This window comes from Typha angustifolia, chromosome 14 (genome assembly GCF_048772165.1).
Source record: "Typha angustifolia cultivar Huaian chromosome 14, ASM4877216v1, whole genome shotgun sequence".
Taxonomy (NCBI): domain Eukaryota; kingdom Viridiplantae; phylum Streptophyta; class Magnoliopsida; order Poales; family Typhaceae; genus Typha; species Typha angustifolia.
In genome coordinates this window covers 2,407,023-2,426,825 of record NC_133252.1, presented here as the reverse complement: position 1 = coordinate 2,426,825, position 19,803 = coordinate 2,407,023, and the positions used below count along the sequence as shown (strand labels likewise).

The 19,803-nt window shown below is 34.4% G+C and overlaps 1 protein-coding gene across 1 annotated transcript; it reads right to left on the bottom strand.

The window, feature by feature from the left end:
• Positions 1–14,455: 14,455 nt before the first annotated feature.
• Positions 14,456–17,569, bottom strand: LOC140776184 (14 kDa zinc-binding protein). Its single transcript, XM_073119803.1, has 5 exons — positions 17,443–17,569; positions 16,925–16,982; positions 15,356–15,445; positions 14,851–14,968; positions 14,456–14,759 (listed from the first exon to the last, which is right to left on the bottom strand). Exons 1-5 carry the CDS (start codon positions 17,499–17,501, stop codon positions 14,692–14,694), a joined length of 393 nt encoding a protein of 130 aa, XP_072975904.1. The 5' UTR covers positions 17,502–17,569; the 3' UTR covers positions 14,456–14,691.
• Positions 17,570–19,803: the final 2,234 nt, after the last annotated feature.

The following is a 19,803-nucleotide window of genomic DNA, read 5'->3' as shown; positions in this document are numbered from 1 at the left end:
ACGAGCCGGCCGACGGCTTCAGTGAGAATGATGAGGAGGAGGAAGCAAGCGAGGAACATGATGAACATGAGTAGAAGTGTCACTAAGCTTGCCATTTGCATGCCACTGTGTGAGAGAACAAGTAGAAGAAGGTATAGTAGCTAGATAGGGGAGAGAGGGAGAGCTTTTATAGTGCTTTAAAATTTTAGTAGGATGAAATCTTGAACGACATTGTAAATCTTTTCTTCTATAACAAGTTGGAGATTCTTTAATGATAAAATGACATTCATTATCTTATCCTTCATAGGGACCCAGATAAGGTTCAGGAAAATCTCTTCTTGTATCTCTTCTTGCAGTATATTGGTGGCTACTAATTGGAGTGTCTTGTAACCATGCTTAATGCTTATCTACATTAATTACATTAGTATTATCCATCCTTTTATCGACTTCAGTTGGTTAGATAGACAATCGTCTATGATATCAACTAATTGTCTTCAGATTGCCATAGAGATACTTGCATCATTTATTTGGTACTTCGCTAAACTTGATAATGCAATGAAACAGTTCACCTTTTATTTAGTTTTCACATGATATATGCAACTATATTTTAGTAATATTACTAGTACTAGTACTTGATAACTATATACATATATTAATTTATTATATTTTTTGATAAATGTGTGAACGATTATGATGATGATTATGATTGATGAGGAATTGAGTCCAAAGGTGATGAACATGAAGATAAGAAGATTTTAGTTAGAAGTGTCACCAACTTTGCCATTTCCACGCCTTCAATGCCTCCATAGACTTTACGGAAAGACAATGAAAGGAGAGTGAGTGAGTTTAAATACTCCTCAACTTTAGATCATAACTATAAGCTTTAAAATATTCATTTCATTGGCCAACTTGGAGATCCCTTTTTATACTTCTCTATTATTATTTTTCCTGGGTCTCTTTCTATGTAAAGAAGATACATTCCCTTGTCCCATGATGGGCTAAGATAAAGTTCATAATAAAGAAATCAAGGACGTCTTGCTGTCTAGCTTCTTGATCATATAAATTATCCTTATATTTTAGATATACGGTAAATAATTGCAACTTGCGGAAATCATGCAATTTATATTTCATTTCTTGTAGCTTTTGTTCTTTCGAGATGCATTTATTGAGGTGTGGACCCGTATTTAATAAAGTTTTTTTTAGTGCTTAGAGCTCAATCAAATCCATGCATCAAGTTAATTATATAATTGTGGAGGAAGGTTTAAGTTAGTGCTAATCCATAATCCATAATCTGGACAAGGTGGAGGAAGCTTTAGTTATATAATTAAAGCTTTTGATTAGAATGAAATGAAGCAAAAAAAACTTGGCTAATCCATAATTTAGTTTAGAAGGAATAATTTTCTTAGTCATATTTTGATTCAATGCTCTTCTTCTTCTTCTTCTTTTTCTTTTCCATTTGTTTCTCCACCTTTGCCTATAAGATTCAATTACCCACTTTTTGTTTCACTCTGCAAAACTACTGAAATATTTCTTATTATATATGGAAACCATAAATAATATACAATAAATCTTAAAATTACTTTTATAAACTAAAATAAAAAAATGAGCAATCATGCAATTTTTTTATAAAGAAAAAACTATTACGATTTTGTATGCAAATGAGTCAAAAAAATTCCTATGGATTTTCAAGAAATTCCTTGTTAATGAAGATATTATTATTATTATTATTAGGCCAATGTGTATATTAAAAAAACAAAAGTAGAGGTCCACACAAAAGCACCAACAAAAGCAAGAAGAATGGTTGCTGTGGCTTACCTTCTAGTGAGAAGGACATGGTCTGACATTATATTTATATTGAGGACTTCATGCCTAAAAGGGGTCATGAACTTTCTATATACTCTTGAGATATCTTGTCCTTTTAGGTTTAATGTATCTATCTTGTTAATTATACCCTAACATATGGATTGAGCATATAATATCCTAAAGAAATTAATATATGAGTATGGGCTTTCTTTATTAAAGGAGAGTAGATTTCGAGTAATTATTCAATGTCGCTAGGACTTGAAGTCAGAAATTTTTTACAACATGAGTTTTTTTTAACTAACTCAAAAACTCTTAATGCTATTAGAATAAGTTTTTGTAATTCTACATCTAGAGTTAACTTTTTTTTATTTATATGGAATTAGATCATAGAAGTTGAAGCATATAGTAAACACAATTTGAGCACTTAGTGTATATGTTGTGCATCTCTACCCGATGATATCTTAGTTGTAAAACGTCAACTATTACAATAATTAAGTAATCATCCCTACAAATTTGGAATTTTAGAACCACTAGTTTGTCTTAACTAACACCCACTATATCTACCTAACAAAAATCATATCATTCCAAATTAATTTGTACGAATGGGTCTTGCACGAGTCAAACATAGCCCATTAGCCCAACCAAAAAGCATATATATATATATATATATATATTAGTTGCAATGAACCACGGAAGTTAGATAGATGTTTGATTATAGATAGCTACAACGCTATACCCAAGTATTTTTATGTATTAATATATAGGGGATTTTACAAAATTGTCACTGAAAACTTTTAAAATATTAGGAGGAATAATTTTCTTAGTCATATTTTTTATTAAATGCTCTTCTTCTTCTTCCTTTTCTTTTCCATTTGTTTCTCCACCTTTGCCTATAAGATTCAATTACCCAAATACATCATTTGTTTAAGAAAAAACCAAAATATAGCATTACCCACTTTTTATTTCACTCAGCAAAACTACTGAAATATTTCTTATTATCTATGGAAACCACAAATAATATACAACAAATCTTAAAATTACTTTTACAAACTAAAATAAAAAAAAGAGCAATCATGCATTTTTTTTAAAAAAAAACTATTACTATTTTGTATGCAAATGAGTCAAAAAATTTCCTATGGATTTTCAAGAAATTTCTTGTTAATGAAGATATTATTATTATTAGGCCAATGTGTATATTAAAAAAACAGAAGTAGAGGTCCACACAAAAGCACCAACAAAAGCAAGAAGAATGGTTGCTGTGGCTTACCTTCTAGTGAGAAGGACATGGTCTGACATTATATTTATATTGAGGACTTCATGCCTAAAAGGGGTCATGAGCTATCTATATATTCTTGATATATCTTGTCCTTTTAGGTTTAATGTATCTATCTTGTTAATTATACCCTAACATATGGATTGAGCATATAATATCCTAAAGAAATTAATATATGAGTATGGGCTTTCTTTAACTATCTATATATTCTTGATATATCTTGTCCTTTTAGGTATAATGTATCTTTCTTTGTTAATTATAGCCTAACATATGGATTGAGCATATAATATCCTAAAGAAATTAATATATGAGTATGGGCTTTCTTTATTATAGGAGAGTAGATTTCTGAGTAATTATTTAATGTCGCTAGGAACTGAAGTCAGAAATTTTTTACATTATGAATTTCTTTAACTAATTCAGGAACTCTTACATAATGCCGCTAGAATAAGTTTTTGTAATTTTGTATCTAGAGTTAACATTTTTTTTTAATAGAATCAGATCATAGAAGTTGAAGTCATAGTATAAACACAATTTAAGCACTTGGTGTGCGTACTATGCATCTCCGCCCTATACTATTTTAGTTGTTTAAGCACTTGGTGTGTGTACTATGCATCTCCGCCCTATGCTATCTTAATTGTTGAACGTCAATTATTACGATAATTAAGTGATCATTCCTACAAATTTGGAATTTTAGAACTACTAGTTTTGTCTTAACTAACACCCACTATATCTACCTAACAAATATCATATCATTCCAAATTAATCTGTACGTAATAAGATCAGGATGAGTCTTATAAGAATCAAACATAGCCCATTAGCCCAACCAAAAAGCATATATATATATATATATATATATATTAGTTGCAATGAACCACGGAAGTTAGATAGATGTTTGATTATAGATAGCTACAACGTTATACCCAAGTATTTTGATGTATTAATATATAGGGGATTTTACAAAATTGTCACCGGAAACTTTTAAAACATTATATTTGTCACTATATTTTGTCAAATATCAAAATTACTACTACAATCTTTTGTCTCCTTCAGAATTATCATTATGATTAACTTTTAATATTTTTAATAATTTATGCAAAAGAAAAATAAGTCTTCTTTTAAACCTAAGTTATGTTTTAATCATGATTCATGGTTGCTTAAACTTAACTAACCGAAAGATACTTTTAAATTAAAAACCACAATAGTTTCAGTGACAAGTATGATATTTTGAAAGTTTTCAATGGCAACTAATGTAAAGATCCCAATATTTATTGCATTGGGGTAAAATTTTAATTTCATAATGATAGTAAAAAAATCTTCTTACGTATTTATTGGAGATCATGCATGCTTAACTGTGAGGGAGACTTTAAACCAAGAAAAAAACTGTGAGGGAGACAGTGTTCAACTCTTGCTTGTTTGAGAGGGCCCTGGCAGGCTTGTTTGTAGTTAGGTTATACGTATATATATATATAGAGCAAGACCAAATTAATTTAACCATATTATGATGTTTAATTTCACATTTAATTTGTGCAACCACACATGAGTATATTGTGATATATAGTTTTCTTCAGATCATATCTTTATTCAGATACGATTAGATATCCAAATTAATCTTAGTTCATAGATACAAAGATAGCTAACTCTTTCACTCCGTACCATGCATTCATAATATACATTGCTATGCACTGATGTACGATATTACTGGTAGTGGTTAAATTGTCGAGCAACTCTAAAACGATATCAGCAATTAACCAGCAGTGACTACAAACGTAAGCCACCAACACCACCTCTCCCTCCTCCTCCTCCTCCTCCTCCTCCTCCTCCACCTCCACCTTCTCTTCCTCCTCCTCCATCTCCGGCACGGCCACCTTCGTCTCCGACGAAGCGAAATTATCGCGGCAGATCGGGCACGTCGACTGCCGGCGAACAAGCCATCCGTCCAAGCACTTCTTGTGGAAGACATGCTTGCAGTTCAGCTCTCTGACCTCTTCGCCGTCCTCGATGTCTGCGAGGCAGAAGACGCACTCGACTCCGTCGACTTGATCCTCGAACCGCGTTACGGTGAGTTTTACGTCGCACGGCGCCGGCGGTGAGGTTAAGGGTAAGCTGTAGTACTTGCTGATCATGAAAGTCGAGATGTTGGCTAGAAGTGAGGAAAGATTTCTAACAAGAACGGTAACCAAGATGAGTATGGAGAGGAGTAGAAGTAGCAGCAGTGGTGGTGTAGCTGTAACTTCCTTCATGTTTGTGATCATCTTGAGGAGAAGAATGAAATGTCCTTTATTTTTAGTTTTATAGAGTGGGAGGAGGAGGAGGAGGAGGAGGAGTAGATGTACAGTAGACAGTAGTTTGATGATTTAAGAGATGAAGATATAATTTGAATAATTTTGGTGTCAGATTATATCCTATATATAAGTGCATGCAACCAACTTGGAGGGCATTAATTTTTGTCTTCACTTTTGGCCCAGTTTTGCTACAAAACATAAATGGACAAGTGATCATAATTATGAGCAAATTAAAACTTTAGGGAGGGGGTTCTATTTGCAACAACTAACTACATTTTGGAATTATTGCAGATTAGGACCACGTCTTTCTTTTGCATGTAGAAATGGAGCCATTTTTTTTTTTTTTACACATAGTGTCAGATATATTGAAACTTTAGTTATCTCTTTTAATCAAACATTGTGAAGAATTAATGACGAAAAAGACTGGATGCCCAGATTTGTTAAGCCTACATCTTGCATTTTGGGTCATGTTTCACGTCTTAAATAGTCCTTGAAATTAAATAGTACCAAACCCATTGTTAAAGTTGGGGGGTGTTATTTAATGCTAAAGTTTCCTTCAAATTTAATAGTCACTTTAGTCAGTGCACATTGCTAGTACTAAATTCAGTCAAATTAAATAGTACTAGGCTAGAAAAAAGCCCGTGAATTTATTCTTTATACATGTATATATTTAGATATTTATACATATCATCACCCTGTGAATTAATTATAAATTAGATAAAGATGCTAACTCTCCTTAATATATACCCACAAGGGACTCAGATTATACTCAGAATAGTATTCTTTTTGAAAGATCAAATTGATTATTAAACCTCAAAGTTCACAAAGAAAAGTTACAGTACTATGCATCTGAATATAGACTGAATAATAAATCGATAAGTCTGAATGATTTATACATGCTGCCGACGCAAAATTTTCACCCTAAATGATTCCCTGCACCTAAGATGAGATTTTAACCCCACCCACTAGTGTTATTCTTAAAGCTTTAGCTAATAACAAACAGTGATTTTATTTAATATTTCCATATAGGTTAATAGTGGTTGGAGTACATGCTCATCAACCACTTTTATCTCAGCTTGTTTTGCAAACATGGACAATTATGAGCAGATTATTCTTACCGACGGAGAAATTAACTGTAGTCAATGCTACAACCTAAACATTGCTAATATTAAATTGAGGTCAAAGCATAGGCTATGAGCAAGTGAATTTATTATCCTTTTTATACTAATAGTGAGTCCGAGGATAATCACTAGATAGTATTTCTCGATACATAGATTAGATAACCGGATCAATTATCTTAATAATAAATCATAGATTTAAACTATGATCAACGCTTGATGTGACCGAGCTAATTTGCGGATATTAATGATATTATGCTTATCAATTTTGCACCATTGTTAACTTCCATAATTCACAAGGAAAGCAGCTAATCACCTTTCTGGAACCAGAAATTGCCAATGTGTTTTACCTAACAGTAAATTAGAGAAATTGATCATATCGTCGACATGCATCGTGATAGTTTTTGCCCAACCTCTTGACTAATGAGAGTGTCATTAATATCTAGTCACCAATTAATTAGGTTAATTGATATTATGAAAGCTACAAGGATGACAAAAACTATAAAAGTCATGAGCCACAAGTTGTTGCCCTACCTCTTGACTTGATTACTAATTAATTAACTGTTTGTCTAATTCATTATTAATTTTCGTTTGAGATGTGCCATTAATATCTAGATGCCAATCGGTTAGTCTAGGGCAATGTTATGAAAGCAAATAAGACGAGGAGGAAAACTATGAAACCAAGACTTTGAAAATTCTATTAGATAGATTACAAAATATCATGGACTTAAAGGAAAGATAATATCTATTTAGACTAGTTTCAAGTTGATTAGAATTCTAAGCAGCCCGTTCGGGCTAATCCATTCTAATCCTACAACCTCTCGGTATTCATTTTCGAGTGCATTCAAAATTATTGGATGCTGAATTTCATCCTTTCTAATTGGATAAATACTTGTGCTAGATGTTAGCCTCTTAATTATCCTATTCTAAATAAATTAAACTCATTAGGTTTTCTCAACATACTAAGTAGAAAAATTTGTATATAACACTCTGTCTTTTAATAAAATTATAGTTTATATTCTATAATTAAATGAATATGTGCGGAAAATATTTTATTATTAGATATATTAGTTTAACTTAACTAAACATCTGGATTAAGTTAACTATATTAAGAAAATTATAAAAACACTCACTTTTTAACCATTAAGAAATAAAATATCTATACTTAATAGAATATTCTCGAAGTATTAGTTCAAATCTAATTCATAGTGTTTTCTGTAAATTTTTATTAAATTATAGAACTCGATTTATAAATAATAAAAATCTACAATCTAAAACCTAAATTTTATTAAAAAAAAAAAAGGGATGTTATATGCAAATTTTCTTACCAAGTTTTAACCAGCCGTATCCAAATTTCCAATAGGCTAAGTACTTGTGCTAGTTGTTGCCCCTTAATTAAATATCCATTAATTTTACCTACAATTGTAAGGAAAAAGAGAGGAGTTAATGTGATTAGGTTATAACTTCAATGTACTATGAAAGTAAGAATCTTCGATGGAACTGACATGGACACGAATGCTAAAAATTCTCAGCCACAAGGAGTGGAAAAGCCCAGAATTGACGAGCAAAATTGTTCAACATTTTGAAACTTCAGTCATTAATTAAACAAAAGTGATGTATCCAAACATTAAATTGAGTCTACCACATGTGTTTTATTTTTTTTAATACCAGGTGGATCTCCAAGATTTTTCTTGTTTAAGATTCTCTATTCGAGCGGAAAAAACAAAGGAAAAAAACGACCGCTCTATTTATAACCTAGTCGGTTTTGATATGTAGAACAAATCTTGTATAGAATGAACTGATCGATCATCATATTGATTTTGTTTTCATACTCATGCAATATAATCTGTTTAAATATCAAATCATTATATTTTGAGGAAAACTAAACTCATAATCTTCGTTATGAATCGATAGAACTCGACTACTAAACTATGCACGACTCATGCTCTTGGGTTCATGCATGCATGCAAATTTGAGACTTTTGAGAGGTTCAAAGAGGAGTTGGCTTAATATGGTTGTTGGGTTGAGCAAATTGGCAGCTCACTATATGTAACACTTGAAAAGATAGAATAAAATAAGATAAAATTTAAGTATGCAAGACAAACAAAAAGTTGGATGTATGATGAAGTATAAGAGCCTGAGTCAAACTCCAAAATTATTAATTTGGATGAGAATTGCTTAGACTTTCAAATTGCAACTCGAGTCAATGCACGCAACTGTTCTGGTCCCTTTGAATCAAGAGATAAATGGCCATAATTTGGGTAGTTAATAACCAATGGTGGGTTGTTGTTTGAGCAAACAAATTGCAAGTCTCATGGTCCCTAATGGTGTCATCATACAAGTTGACTATTTATTACTAAGCTAATCATCTTTTGTTTGAAGGTAATTATGATATTCTTTTGCATCCCAGCTAGATTGGTGATGATTCATTCATTAAGTATATGTGTGAAATATAATGTTTTTTTTCATAGATAATTATCATCAAAGCCCTCGTTGATATGCAGATTTGACAATCAAACTAATTTTCCTAAAAAATAAAATTAGATATGGATAAAGAGTCAACTCTCCTTTAGATATAAAGTCATGATTCTCATTAAGCTTTTTAGCCAACTGATACAATCAAAATCTAAGCTCTAAATTATCGTGCCGTTGACCTATTGTTCCTAGTTATTATTCTAAGCCAACACATATATTAAATTGAGTTGAATCACGCCACCAAACTAAGTTACGACGAAACAATTTACACTTAAAAATTTATTTGGAGATGAATTTAAATTAGGTCAAGAGTAGCTATCCTCCCAACTTCCTAAGAAACATGCTATAACAACTCTTACAAATATCAACCAAGACAGGATCAGCATCACCCTGGTTGTAAGAAATCGCTACAACCCATTACCCGGAAGCCAGCAATTGGCTGTTAGACTACATGTTGGGATATTGCTACATGCGTGCTTGTAGGATATCCTAAAACCTAAAACCCTAGAGACATGTGTGATATAATATTTCGATTCATTGAATCCTCCTTGGGGATGTAGCCAAAACTTAAATGTTGACAAAAGTATAGTTATTTATTTTATTCTCTTTGTTGTTTTTCCAACCCACTGAGTTCAAGACTTAGATGCACTAAAAGTGGACCTTAAATTACCAATACCAAGCTGATGAAACTTAGAACTTTGAACTCTCTTAGGGACATAAATAATTATCTCAAACTCAAATTGTTTAATGCGAAAAACTCTAAAACATGGGTAAAAAACTACGGAACCAAATTTAGATTAAAATTAATCAGTAAAAATGGTAGTACCTGCGAGAAGTTTTTAGATTAAGTTTGATTCTACCGTCACAGATTTAATTATTCCATATCTTATGTATATAGTAATGTTTTCTATCGAAAGTCAAGCATTGGGCTCCAAAAGATAATCTAGAGAGACGAAAAACGGCCGCCTAGAATTAGGTCAAAACCCTAACGTATAACTCTCCTAAAAGATAGCATAAATACCCTTTGAAAAATAATGCAAATTAGACTGATAAAAAATAATAAATAGGATTTCTTTTATCTTAATCCATTCCAAAATTGGAACCTTTCTTTAAGAATGGTTCAAACCACATCCTAGACATTTTTATTTTTCTTCTAATTTCTTGCCAACTTTCACTTATCGCTTGCGGCAACGGTCCATTTAGACGAACTAGATTCAATTATAAATAACTTGTATTTCAATCACTTTATCGATTACAAAACTATTACGCAATTAACCCTAGGCAAAAAAAAAAACCTAATCGTCGCAACTTAATTAAAATTAAAAACGGCATAGTAATACAAAACAAAATTTTAGAAGTGAAGTAATTAATCTCCATTCATAGTTCCCCAAGGTTTAAATACATCTAAACCTATTACATATATCAAGTACTTTTGGACATTGAAGATCGGTTAAAGTACAACAACACAGTAGAAGACCAAAAGTCTAGGCCTTTCCTAAGAGAAGTGTAGATCCTTCCCACATCAACGTGGGAGGACCAGCGAGAGCAGCAAGATGTGCAATTTGTCGATCGGAGTAAATGATAAAGTTGGTATCCATTATGATCCATATATTATTATTTAAATTTTTATCATGCATAACATTTTGGAGTCCACCAATTTGGAATGTTTTTAAATCTTCCTCCCCAATCACCATCTACAGTACTCCTTTCTAACTATATTCTCTCTTCTATTCCTTTTTCGAGCTTTGAACGAATCAAATAAGATGGTAATATGCCAAGAAAAAGAGTCATCTGAGCACTTTAATATAATAAAACCAAGAACTCAATTTGCTTTGCTTCCGGGTTCTTTTTTTTTTTTTGTTTTTTTGTTGGTATTTCTATCTAAATCATCATCCATCACTATGAACAAGAGATTGCAGAGTAGAACTAAATGCAAGATGGTTCATGAAGGCCACCAACCATTAGAGACATGAGCCACCAACAAAACGACAGGATCTTCCACCTCTTCTTCATCCCTTTCCATCGCCGTCATCATCATCATGACCTGATCACCTTCCCTGGGAGTAGTACTGGTGCACAAAGGATCACGGCACAGGGGGCAAGTGAAGTGCTGCTCGAGCCACCTATCCAAGCAGCTCTTATGGAAGAGATGGTTGCATCGCAGCTCTCTGATCTCCTTCCCTTCCTCTATCCCACAGAGACATATCACGCACTCCACGGGCTCACTTGGGCTCCCGGCCTTCTCCCGCTCGTACCGGACCACGCCGAGGAGCTTGCCATGCCCGGACACTACTCGACGCCGGTGGCCGCTGCGCAGCGCCGAGTCCAGCAGCCACGACAAGAGATTATTTCTTGCTATGTTGAACGGCGCCGCCGTGCGAAGAGTTGCTCTGAAGAGGACAGTGAGAATGCTCAAGGGGAAGAGGAAGAAGGAGAGGAGGAGGAGGAGTACAAGAAGTAGTGTGCCTTTCATGTCTAATGCAAGATTACTACTACTCTGTGAAGAGGAGGGGGAGGAGGAGGAGGGGGAGGACATGAGGAGGAGTTTAATTAGTAGTGGAGAAATAATAGTATGGGAGGAGCTAAGAAGATAAGATACAAAGAAAAGAAAATAAAATACTACTTGCTCTTCTTAATTCCTCTACCTCCAATCCTCCACACTTCTCTGTGGGGGTCTGGCAAATCCATTCCTTAGTTGTTTTCATGAAACTACTAAAATATCTAGATTATAAAGAGAAATATATACATGGGGCCACTGAGATGTAATAGGGGTATTTTATTTCATGTATATCCTACTAAAAGAGCCCCTTAAGTAAATAAGGAGAGTATACATTGGCAAAAAAGAAGGGAAAAAGAAAGAGACTTTGTAATATAATATAGGAAGGGCAGTAATAGTGGTAAGGGGTTGAGGGGACATGAGGGCACATCTCAGATCCATCTGAATCATCTCGACTTGGACTGGGTGTTGAAAGATACAGGAACATTAAGTATTGAAAGGTAGACAACATTAAATACTACAAGACTACCTTCAAATTGACACATCTTGGCAAACCTAAATACGCAATAATCTCAAGAAGATAGTAATATTTCATTGCATACACCAATCCAATGGTTCTAATAGATAAAAGTTTCAAACTATCTTTACCTTTGACCCCCTCAACCATAATCATAGGCTATCTTTTGATCTTCTTTTTTTTAAATTATGGATGAAGAGTCTTCTCAGGTGATTCCTTACTCCCGGTGAACATCTTCGTCCCTCTTCTCCTCCGATTTGATCTTCTATATCTACCGCGAGGTCAACATCAACAAAACTACATATTCAAATATTTCTAAAGCTTTTTATAATCGTGGGGATTAATTAAACAAAAAAGAAATACTGAATTTCTTTATTCTCCTGTCTACAGCTTAACCCGTTGACTATTCAAAATCATCTAACCTCTAATGACCACTATACTGCGGAAACTTCCACTTCCATGGAAAATGGGTCATCGGTCCAACTTACATGGCTTCTTGTAAGGATAAAATTGATGGGTCACTTACTGAAAGCTTTGTTTGCGGTGCCTCGAGGGATTGTAGGTAATGGGATTAGGTAGTGGTATTTATGTTAAGGACTAGGGTTTTGGAGAAAGAGGATGTGAACAATGGGTTGAAGAAAACAAAGAGAAAAGTTGGTAGCTGACTAGCTGTGGCGTTGGTGGTGATATTTTATACAGAGATAGAGAAGGAGAGTTAATAGTTACGAAGGTCAAGACTTAGAGAGAGAAAAAAGAAACTAAGACGTGAAAGTATAAATGATCTATAGATGAGGGGTCCTAATTAATCCTTCAATCAGATGCTAAACCGCTCTAATTGCACCCAAACAATGCCCATCTGATTGTCAACCCACACCAGGTTAGCTCGGAATCCCAATCCCCCTCCATCCATCTAATTGATGGGATCAAACAAGTTGACATTTAGCTTAATTTTCATTTTCGCCCTTCAAACACTCTCTCGTCCTCACAAAACAGTGGATTTACAGTAACAATAGCGCCGCCCTTGCAGCCGCCGCAACTGCTGTTGTTACCATTGACGAGGCTTTTATTGTGGAAGACGACACATCGCCTTTACTATTGATGTTGAATATATCGCCACTATTAATACGCATGCATTAGCCCGTACGAATAGTTATATATATATATATATATATGCTAAATATCCCTCTAAAATATAATTTAGAGGCTATAATATCCGGTTTTTATGTCCGGTACCGATTCAAACACCTCTTACCTTAAAAAATCCAAACATATTAGTCAAGAAGATTAAATTGCATGCCCTTAACTCTTAAGGTAACGTTCTTTTCTTCCATTAAAATTTAGATTTTGATGGATGTGATTAGACCTTGATGATAAGAGATATTACTTAATGCTAGACAATTTCAATTTGATTATTTGAGATAGACTTGAATTTAAATTTGAGATATATATAATTAATTAAAAAATAAAAAGTTATTAAACTTTTATCAAGTTAAGTATAAAATTACATCAATAATCTTATTCTCAGTTAAGGATATATTATCTTTTATTTGATAAATTACTGAGATAAAGAAATTGTCAAAAAAAACAGAGTGAATGTCATACTTTAATGAATATGAAATTTTAAAAATATATATATGTAAATAAAAAAATGTGTCTGTATACAAAAAAAGAACTCGTTAAATAGTGCCAACTTAAAAATTATAATTTAGAAATAGGTAATCAACTGTTGAACCAGTTATAGCACTTAAATTTATTAATGTTTCTATTATACCCTTAAGTATATTAACTATTAGATCTAATTTTATTTTATAGAAAAAAAAATAGCTATGAAGAGCATCAAGAAGATATTATCAGCTAACAATTTAAAAGAGGTTGTTGCCAAAGTTACGCTATTCTTCATAGTCCACTATCTCTAAAGATGTTAGAATATAAAATATTAAAATTATTGACTTCTAACAACTTATACTTTTAGATTAGTTGTTGAGTTAATATGGAGCTATCATAAATTCAAATTCCATGCTTATCTTTGTCTTCTTGGACGCATCAAAACATCCAAGCCAAGAAACTATTATATATCCAGTTGTCGGCAGATATAATATGCATTCAGATAATATATATGCATATATGGTATGGCCTAGAAATAAAACGTTCGGGAATGAGATCTATACAAGTCTAAAATAAACGTGCATATAGAAATAAGAACATGCCTTACGGCCCATACATTGTTCATGCATCTATGGACTCTGACAGGAGGAGACAGATAAAATCTTAACTTAGTTTTAGGGTCGATCCAAGTTTTCATAAATGAGAAGTAACATATAATAAAAATAATAAGTAGGAGCATAGGACAGAGGACATTAATATGAGTGAATTCAAAGCCACAAAAATAGAGATTAGAGAGTCGTGCTAAGCAAATGGGGCATGCAATGGAGTAGAGTAGAGATGCCAAACCATGGGATCATAGACCATGGTTTTCAATTATCCACCAAATATTCGTACTTTCATGACCAGTTGTTTTAGAGTTGGGATAATTTAATAATGATATAAATTTCAAGGGACCGCATGTTCCTTAATATCTAGTAAAGCACTAGACTTTCACCATACATAATTAGATATTAATAATGTAGATGCATAGGCAAAGATAAAGAGTATTTGCTAGCAGCTATAAGCTGTTTTGCTTTATTCAATAATGTAGATGCATAGTCAAAGATCACCATGCAAGATTACTGTGATACATAGGAGAAACCTTAACCTGGAGGCCAGTTCATCTGTCGTCCCCCAAGAAGATGAATGTGAAGATGGTACACAGATTGACCTGCAAAGAAATATATATATGCATAACAATGATAGAACAAGATGGTACCGAAGCCCAAAGAAAGGATCTCAACTCCAGAAATAATACATACATCCATTGGGTCCATCGTTGATGACAATCCTAAAGCCATCTTCAAGTCCTTCTTGCTTTGCAATTACTTTGGCAACATAGAGTAGGTAGCCAAGAATCTCAATGTGCCTTTCCTCAGCCTTTTGTAAGAGGGTGAATCAAGTTCAGCATGAGAAACCAAACAAGTAAAAATTTCTCTACCACTCAAACTAAAGGAGACCAATGCTTTGCCAAAAAGAAAATTATAAAGGAGTGCATGCTAGCAAATTCAATTCCTTAAACTAGCTTTTCCTTCTCTTTTCTTAAAGAATACTCTCACTTCAGATCTGATATGGGCATGTGCCTATTCTTGCATTATTATCCTTGTGTTATTTTGTTTAAACCGAGTATTGGATGCCAATTTCAAAATTGATACTGCTCATGTCTTGTACTCTTGACATTTAATTTCAAACATAATATACATGCATGAGTTCAAATAGCAAATCTGCAGCATGCAGATCATTTAACGAATTAGCCAAATAAGATACCTTTGACAGCCCAGTTAATCCATCCTTAACTTTGGGAATGATTATGATATGCGTTGGAGCTTGAGGATTTATATCTCTAAATGCAAGGGCCTGCAAAATAAATCCCACTCCAAAAAAGTTAGTGAAGAAAATCTAACAGGATTTGGATAATGTCGAGAAGGTAAATCATGGAGGGAAGATCACCATTTTGGTAAAGTACTGCATCATTTAGTTTATTAGAAGCTTGAAAAGAACTGTAAATCGTTTACATCTCGAAGCCCAAGAATCCATTCTAGATATCCATTGTGAAACTCATAATACAACTATGGTAGAAACATAATAACTCTTTATTTGATAATTAAGCATAGCCTAAGCCCAAACCCATCCAGCATGTTTCTGGTTATAAGTCAAGCCAATCATCGTGTTTAAGTGAAAAAAAAGACATCCAGTTATCATGTTCTTAGGTTTTTGGCAGCATACTGAATCACAAATACGTTTCACATCTCAATGCCATGCCAACCCAGGTAGGATTTTAGCTGCATGGACTGCGTGATGGGCACTTAAGACTGTGTATATAGCAGTCCAGGACTCTAAAACCTACTTCAGATTTTCCTTCAATGATCCAATATACATAGCATCCGGAAATGGACAAAAATCGTCTATGATTCCCCTTCTGCCAAAACCACAACCTTTGTCCTTTTCTCTATAGGCAACAAATCAACAGTACTGCTGCCACCTTCAGAATGGGATACATTACGAGCACCCCTGTAGAATACTACTTCCAGCAACATCATCACTGCTAATGCTCTGTTGCTGCTACGAGTCTATGACACTAATTCTTTTCATGTTTACGCTTTATGCAGTTAGTCACATTTCCATGAGGAGCAAACTGAGTAAAAGGAAATCTTTTCCGTTTTTATGGAGACAATTAATGCTGAATATTACTTGAAGTCCAAAACTTGCATATGGTTATCTCGGAATACTTGGAGAACAGTATGTAATGCCCATGGAAAGAAGTTTTATATTTTATCTCAACTACTTAAGAAGTTAAGGTATAATCACAGTAAGAACCTAAAAATTATGAGGATGCAGCATCATAGCACACAACTTACATATCAAATTTGTCACAAGCCAGGAATAAAACATTATATTAGAGTAAAGAGATTCAGATTACTATTAGGACTATAATGTAGAAGTCTTTTCAAGCCCTCTTGCGTGACCCCATTATATACTTTTGAGATGAGAAAACTACAAGATATTGCGAATACAGCTGCAATCCAAAAGTATAGCTAGACATCACAATGTATAATTTACTACCAAATGGTACAGTAAGTATACTATATCAAGCTGAACTCTAATTTCAAATAAATACTACAAATCCCCTTCAACCAACCTTCTCACATCCTGGGTACCTTGTTAAAGCATATTACAGAACATTAGCACATCACTGAGAAAGAAAAGGTGAAAGCATCTAATGTAGTTGGGTACTGCATACTTCAACTATATGGTAAATAACAATAGCATCTCATTGAATAACTACACATGACAAAGAAATTCATTGAGATAAAAAAGAAGAAATATTATACATACCTTGTCATCCTCATAAACCACAGTTGAAGGAATTTCTTTCTTTATAATCTTGTCGAATCTGCACTTAGAATAAGCTTTAATTATTACGTCATATAGTTAATAAATTTTACGTTAAGGTTTACTCTGGAAACTACTATAAGCGACTCTACGATCTCTTCCTTGGAGGAAGAAAGATTATTTTTTTAGGTAAATAGTACCAAAATAAAAACCAAATGTAACACGAGTAAGGAGTACTTGCTCAATTAACATGCCGCTATTATAAGTAGAGGCATGAAACCGAATGCTAGATAATAGCGATTCTGCAAATCTTGTCAACATCAAATAAAGAATTGGATCTAGAACTAACGCAAGATAGAGAATACTAAAGAATCTAAACATCCAGAGCCAAAAAAAATATGCCAAAGAAGCAAATCTACCTCTTTAATGCATTCAGAGCTACTAAGATGCATACCAATTCATTAAAGAGACAAGAGGATGGAGATAAAGAGGAGATCGATGAAAGAAGGGAACGTCTTTACATTGTCGGGCCATCGCTTGGAACAGCAGCAAGCGCCGCCTCCTTCTCCGAGGTCGCCATTGGAGGTGCACAAGCTAAGCTTAGGAGATTTTGAGGTTTAAGACTCCGTACCCTTCCCCAAAAATGTTATCTATTTACTATTCTATCCCTTCGAACAAGTGGTATTTTCCAAGGGTGGCATTTAGGGGAAAAACGAGACGAGCGGGAGGCTAAGGCTCGGTTCGGCTTAACTCGATCAAACTTAAGCTTGAAATGAGTCTATTATCAAGCCTCATTAAAGTCGAGCCAAATTGAAGAAAGAAGACAACAACCAGGCAGCGGCTTGAGGAGGAGGATGAAGAGGAGCCAGCTTGCCCAAGGAGGAGGGTAAGTTGATTAAGGAAAAGAGAAAAAGAGGTCAGATTAAACTCAGATCTAGCTTTTGAACCGAGCCTATCAAGCTGAGCTGACTCCAACTCAGACTAACCTCAAAATTATTTTCCAGCGAATTCGGCTCGAGCTCAACTCAGCTCTAACCAAGCTGAGCCCGAACCGCTCATTTATTTTAACAACCCTAAGTGGCAATAGAAAAAATTATTATTATTTCACTTCTCTTGTTTTCTCTATATCTAAATAAGGTGTTAAGCTGATCTTATAAATAAGTTGATGTACTAATATAAAAATAATAGTACTAATTTTAAGACCAAGTCCTATGATGAAGCTTGTATCGTTTTGCTTCAATTTGAACCTACTTTTCTGTTAATTTTAGATCAAGATTTCAAGTCCGATGCAAGTCAGATGTGCTTTTTTTTCTTTCTTTCTTTTTGTAAACATACTCGTAAAAGAGAAGTCGATTTGCAAATATCAAAAAAGGGCGGAGGGTAATTCCTAATAAATCTGAAACTCAGGTTGTTATTTGCAAAAAAACTAATTATTTTACGTACGAACTTGCCCTTCGGCCGCCTGCGTGATCCCTGACGTTCCCCTCCTCCGTCGCTGCTGACGACGACGGCATTGGTGTCGAAATGCCCATGATTGTGTTACTTGCCAGGCGAAGGGATCAGTAGGAGCTTCTCGAGGCGGAGGAGGAGGAGATGAAAGCGCAGTCGGAGTACGAACGCCGCCGGCGTGCTGCCCCGAGTCTCAGATCTCAGACCCAATGGCCGATACGAGAATTCTGACATTCACTCTTTCTACATAGATGCTATGTTGGAAGACAAAATCTTGAATCAAAAAATTTCTATGTATATATATTTATCTCACGAGTCTCCCCATGTTTCTTTATCAGGCTTTGTGGAAGGAGTGTCTGCAGACTGGAATAGATGGAGGAGCTTTAAATTATAATATAATGACCAGTAAGATGAGGCCAACTCCAAAGTCCTACCAATGTGAATCAGGATATCAATATTTCAAAGTCAAATCTTCTGAACTAGTGCTAGGTCAACAATCAAAAATAACTTCTAAGACCAAAATCTGATGGAAAATATAGCATTTCAGTATCCATGTACTTAGAGAATATCCCAGCATTGCAGGGATTTGTGGACTTAGCCTGTTCAAATTAATAGCAGACGTGTTTGAAATGGTAAGAGAAGAGAAAGGAATGGTGGAGAAAAAGTGGTTGGTTGACTCCCATTTTGGTACGTGGGCCAACTGTAAGTATGCCTATTAATTGAAGCCCTCTTCCATGGACTCCCAATTTTGCTGCCTTCCTCATTGGAGAAGGATTCTCCTTCCTTCTCCTCATTATTTCTCCTTTCAATCATCCATTATAGTATCAATCCAAGGTAAGAAGAAGATCTTTCTTTGTTTTCCTTATATTTATTTTGTTAAAACTTTGTCCTCCTCCCTGAAATTTCCTCTCATTTCCTTGTTCTTGAAGTAGTTTCAATTACTTTTGTTTCTGAATCTAGTACCATGGAGACAACCTTGAAAACCTTGTGGCCTTGCTTGTGATCGAATTAACAAGGCAACATATATAACAATTATCTTTAATAATCTGTGCAAAAGATTTCCTTTTGATCAAACATGAAATTACTAGGCAATGATATCCAATAATTCATGTGTGCAGATGTAAGATGTTATTCAATTTCAGAAATAAATTAACAATGTTCTTGTACAAGTTTCCATCATTCTCTTCATCCATGACTGTTTTCTGAACTTGTAGGAGAACAACATTAGATTGAGGAAGTCGATCGTCATGAACACACATTACATACTAACCGAAGGCGCGCGGCAGCTGCAGCAATACAACCAGGGATCCATGAGGAAGTCATGGTCTAATGATTCCCTCTCGAGCCTCGCCGGCGGGAGCAAGACCTGCGTCTGCGCCCCGACGACGCACGCCGGCTCGTTTCGCTGCAGGCATCACCGCCAGCCGCCGAAC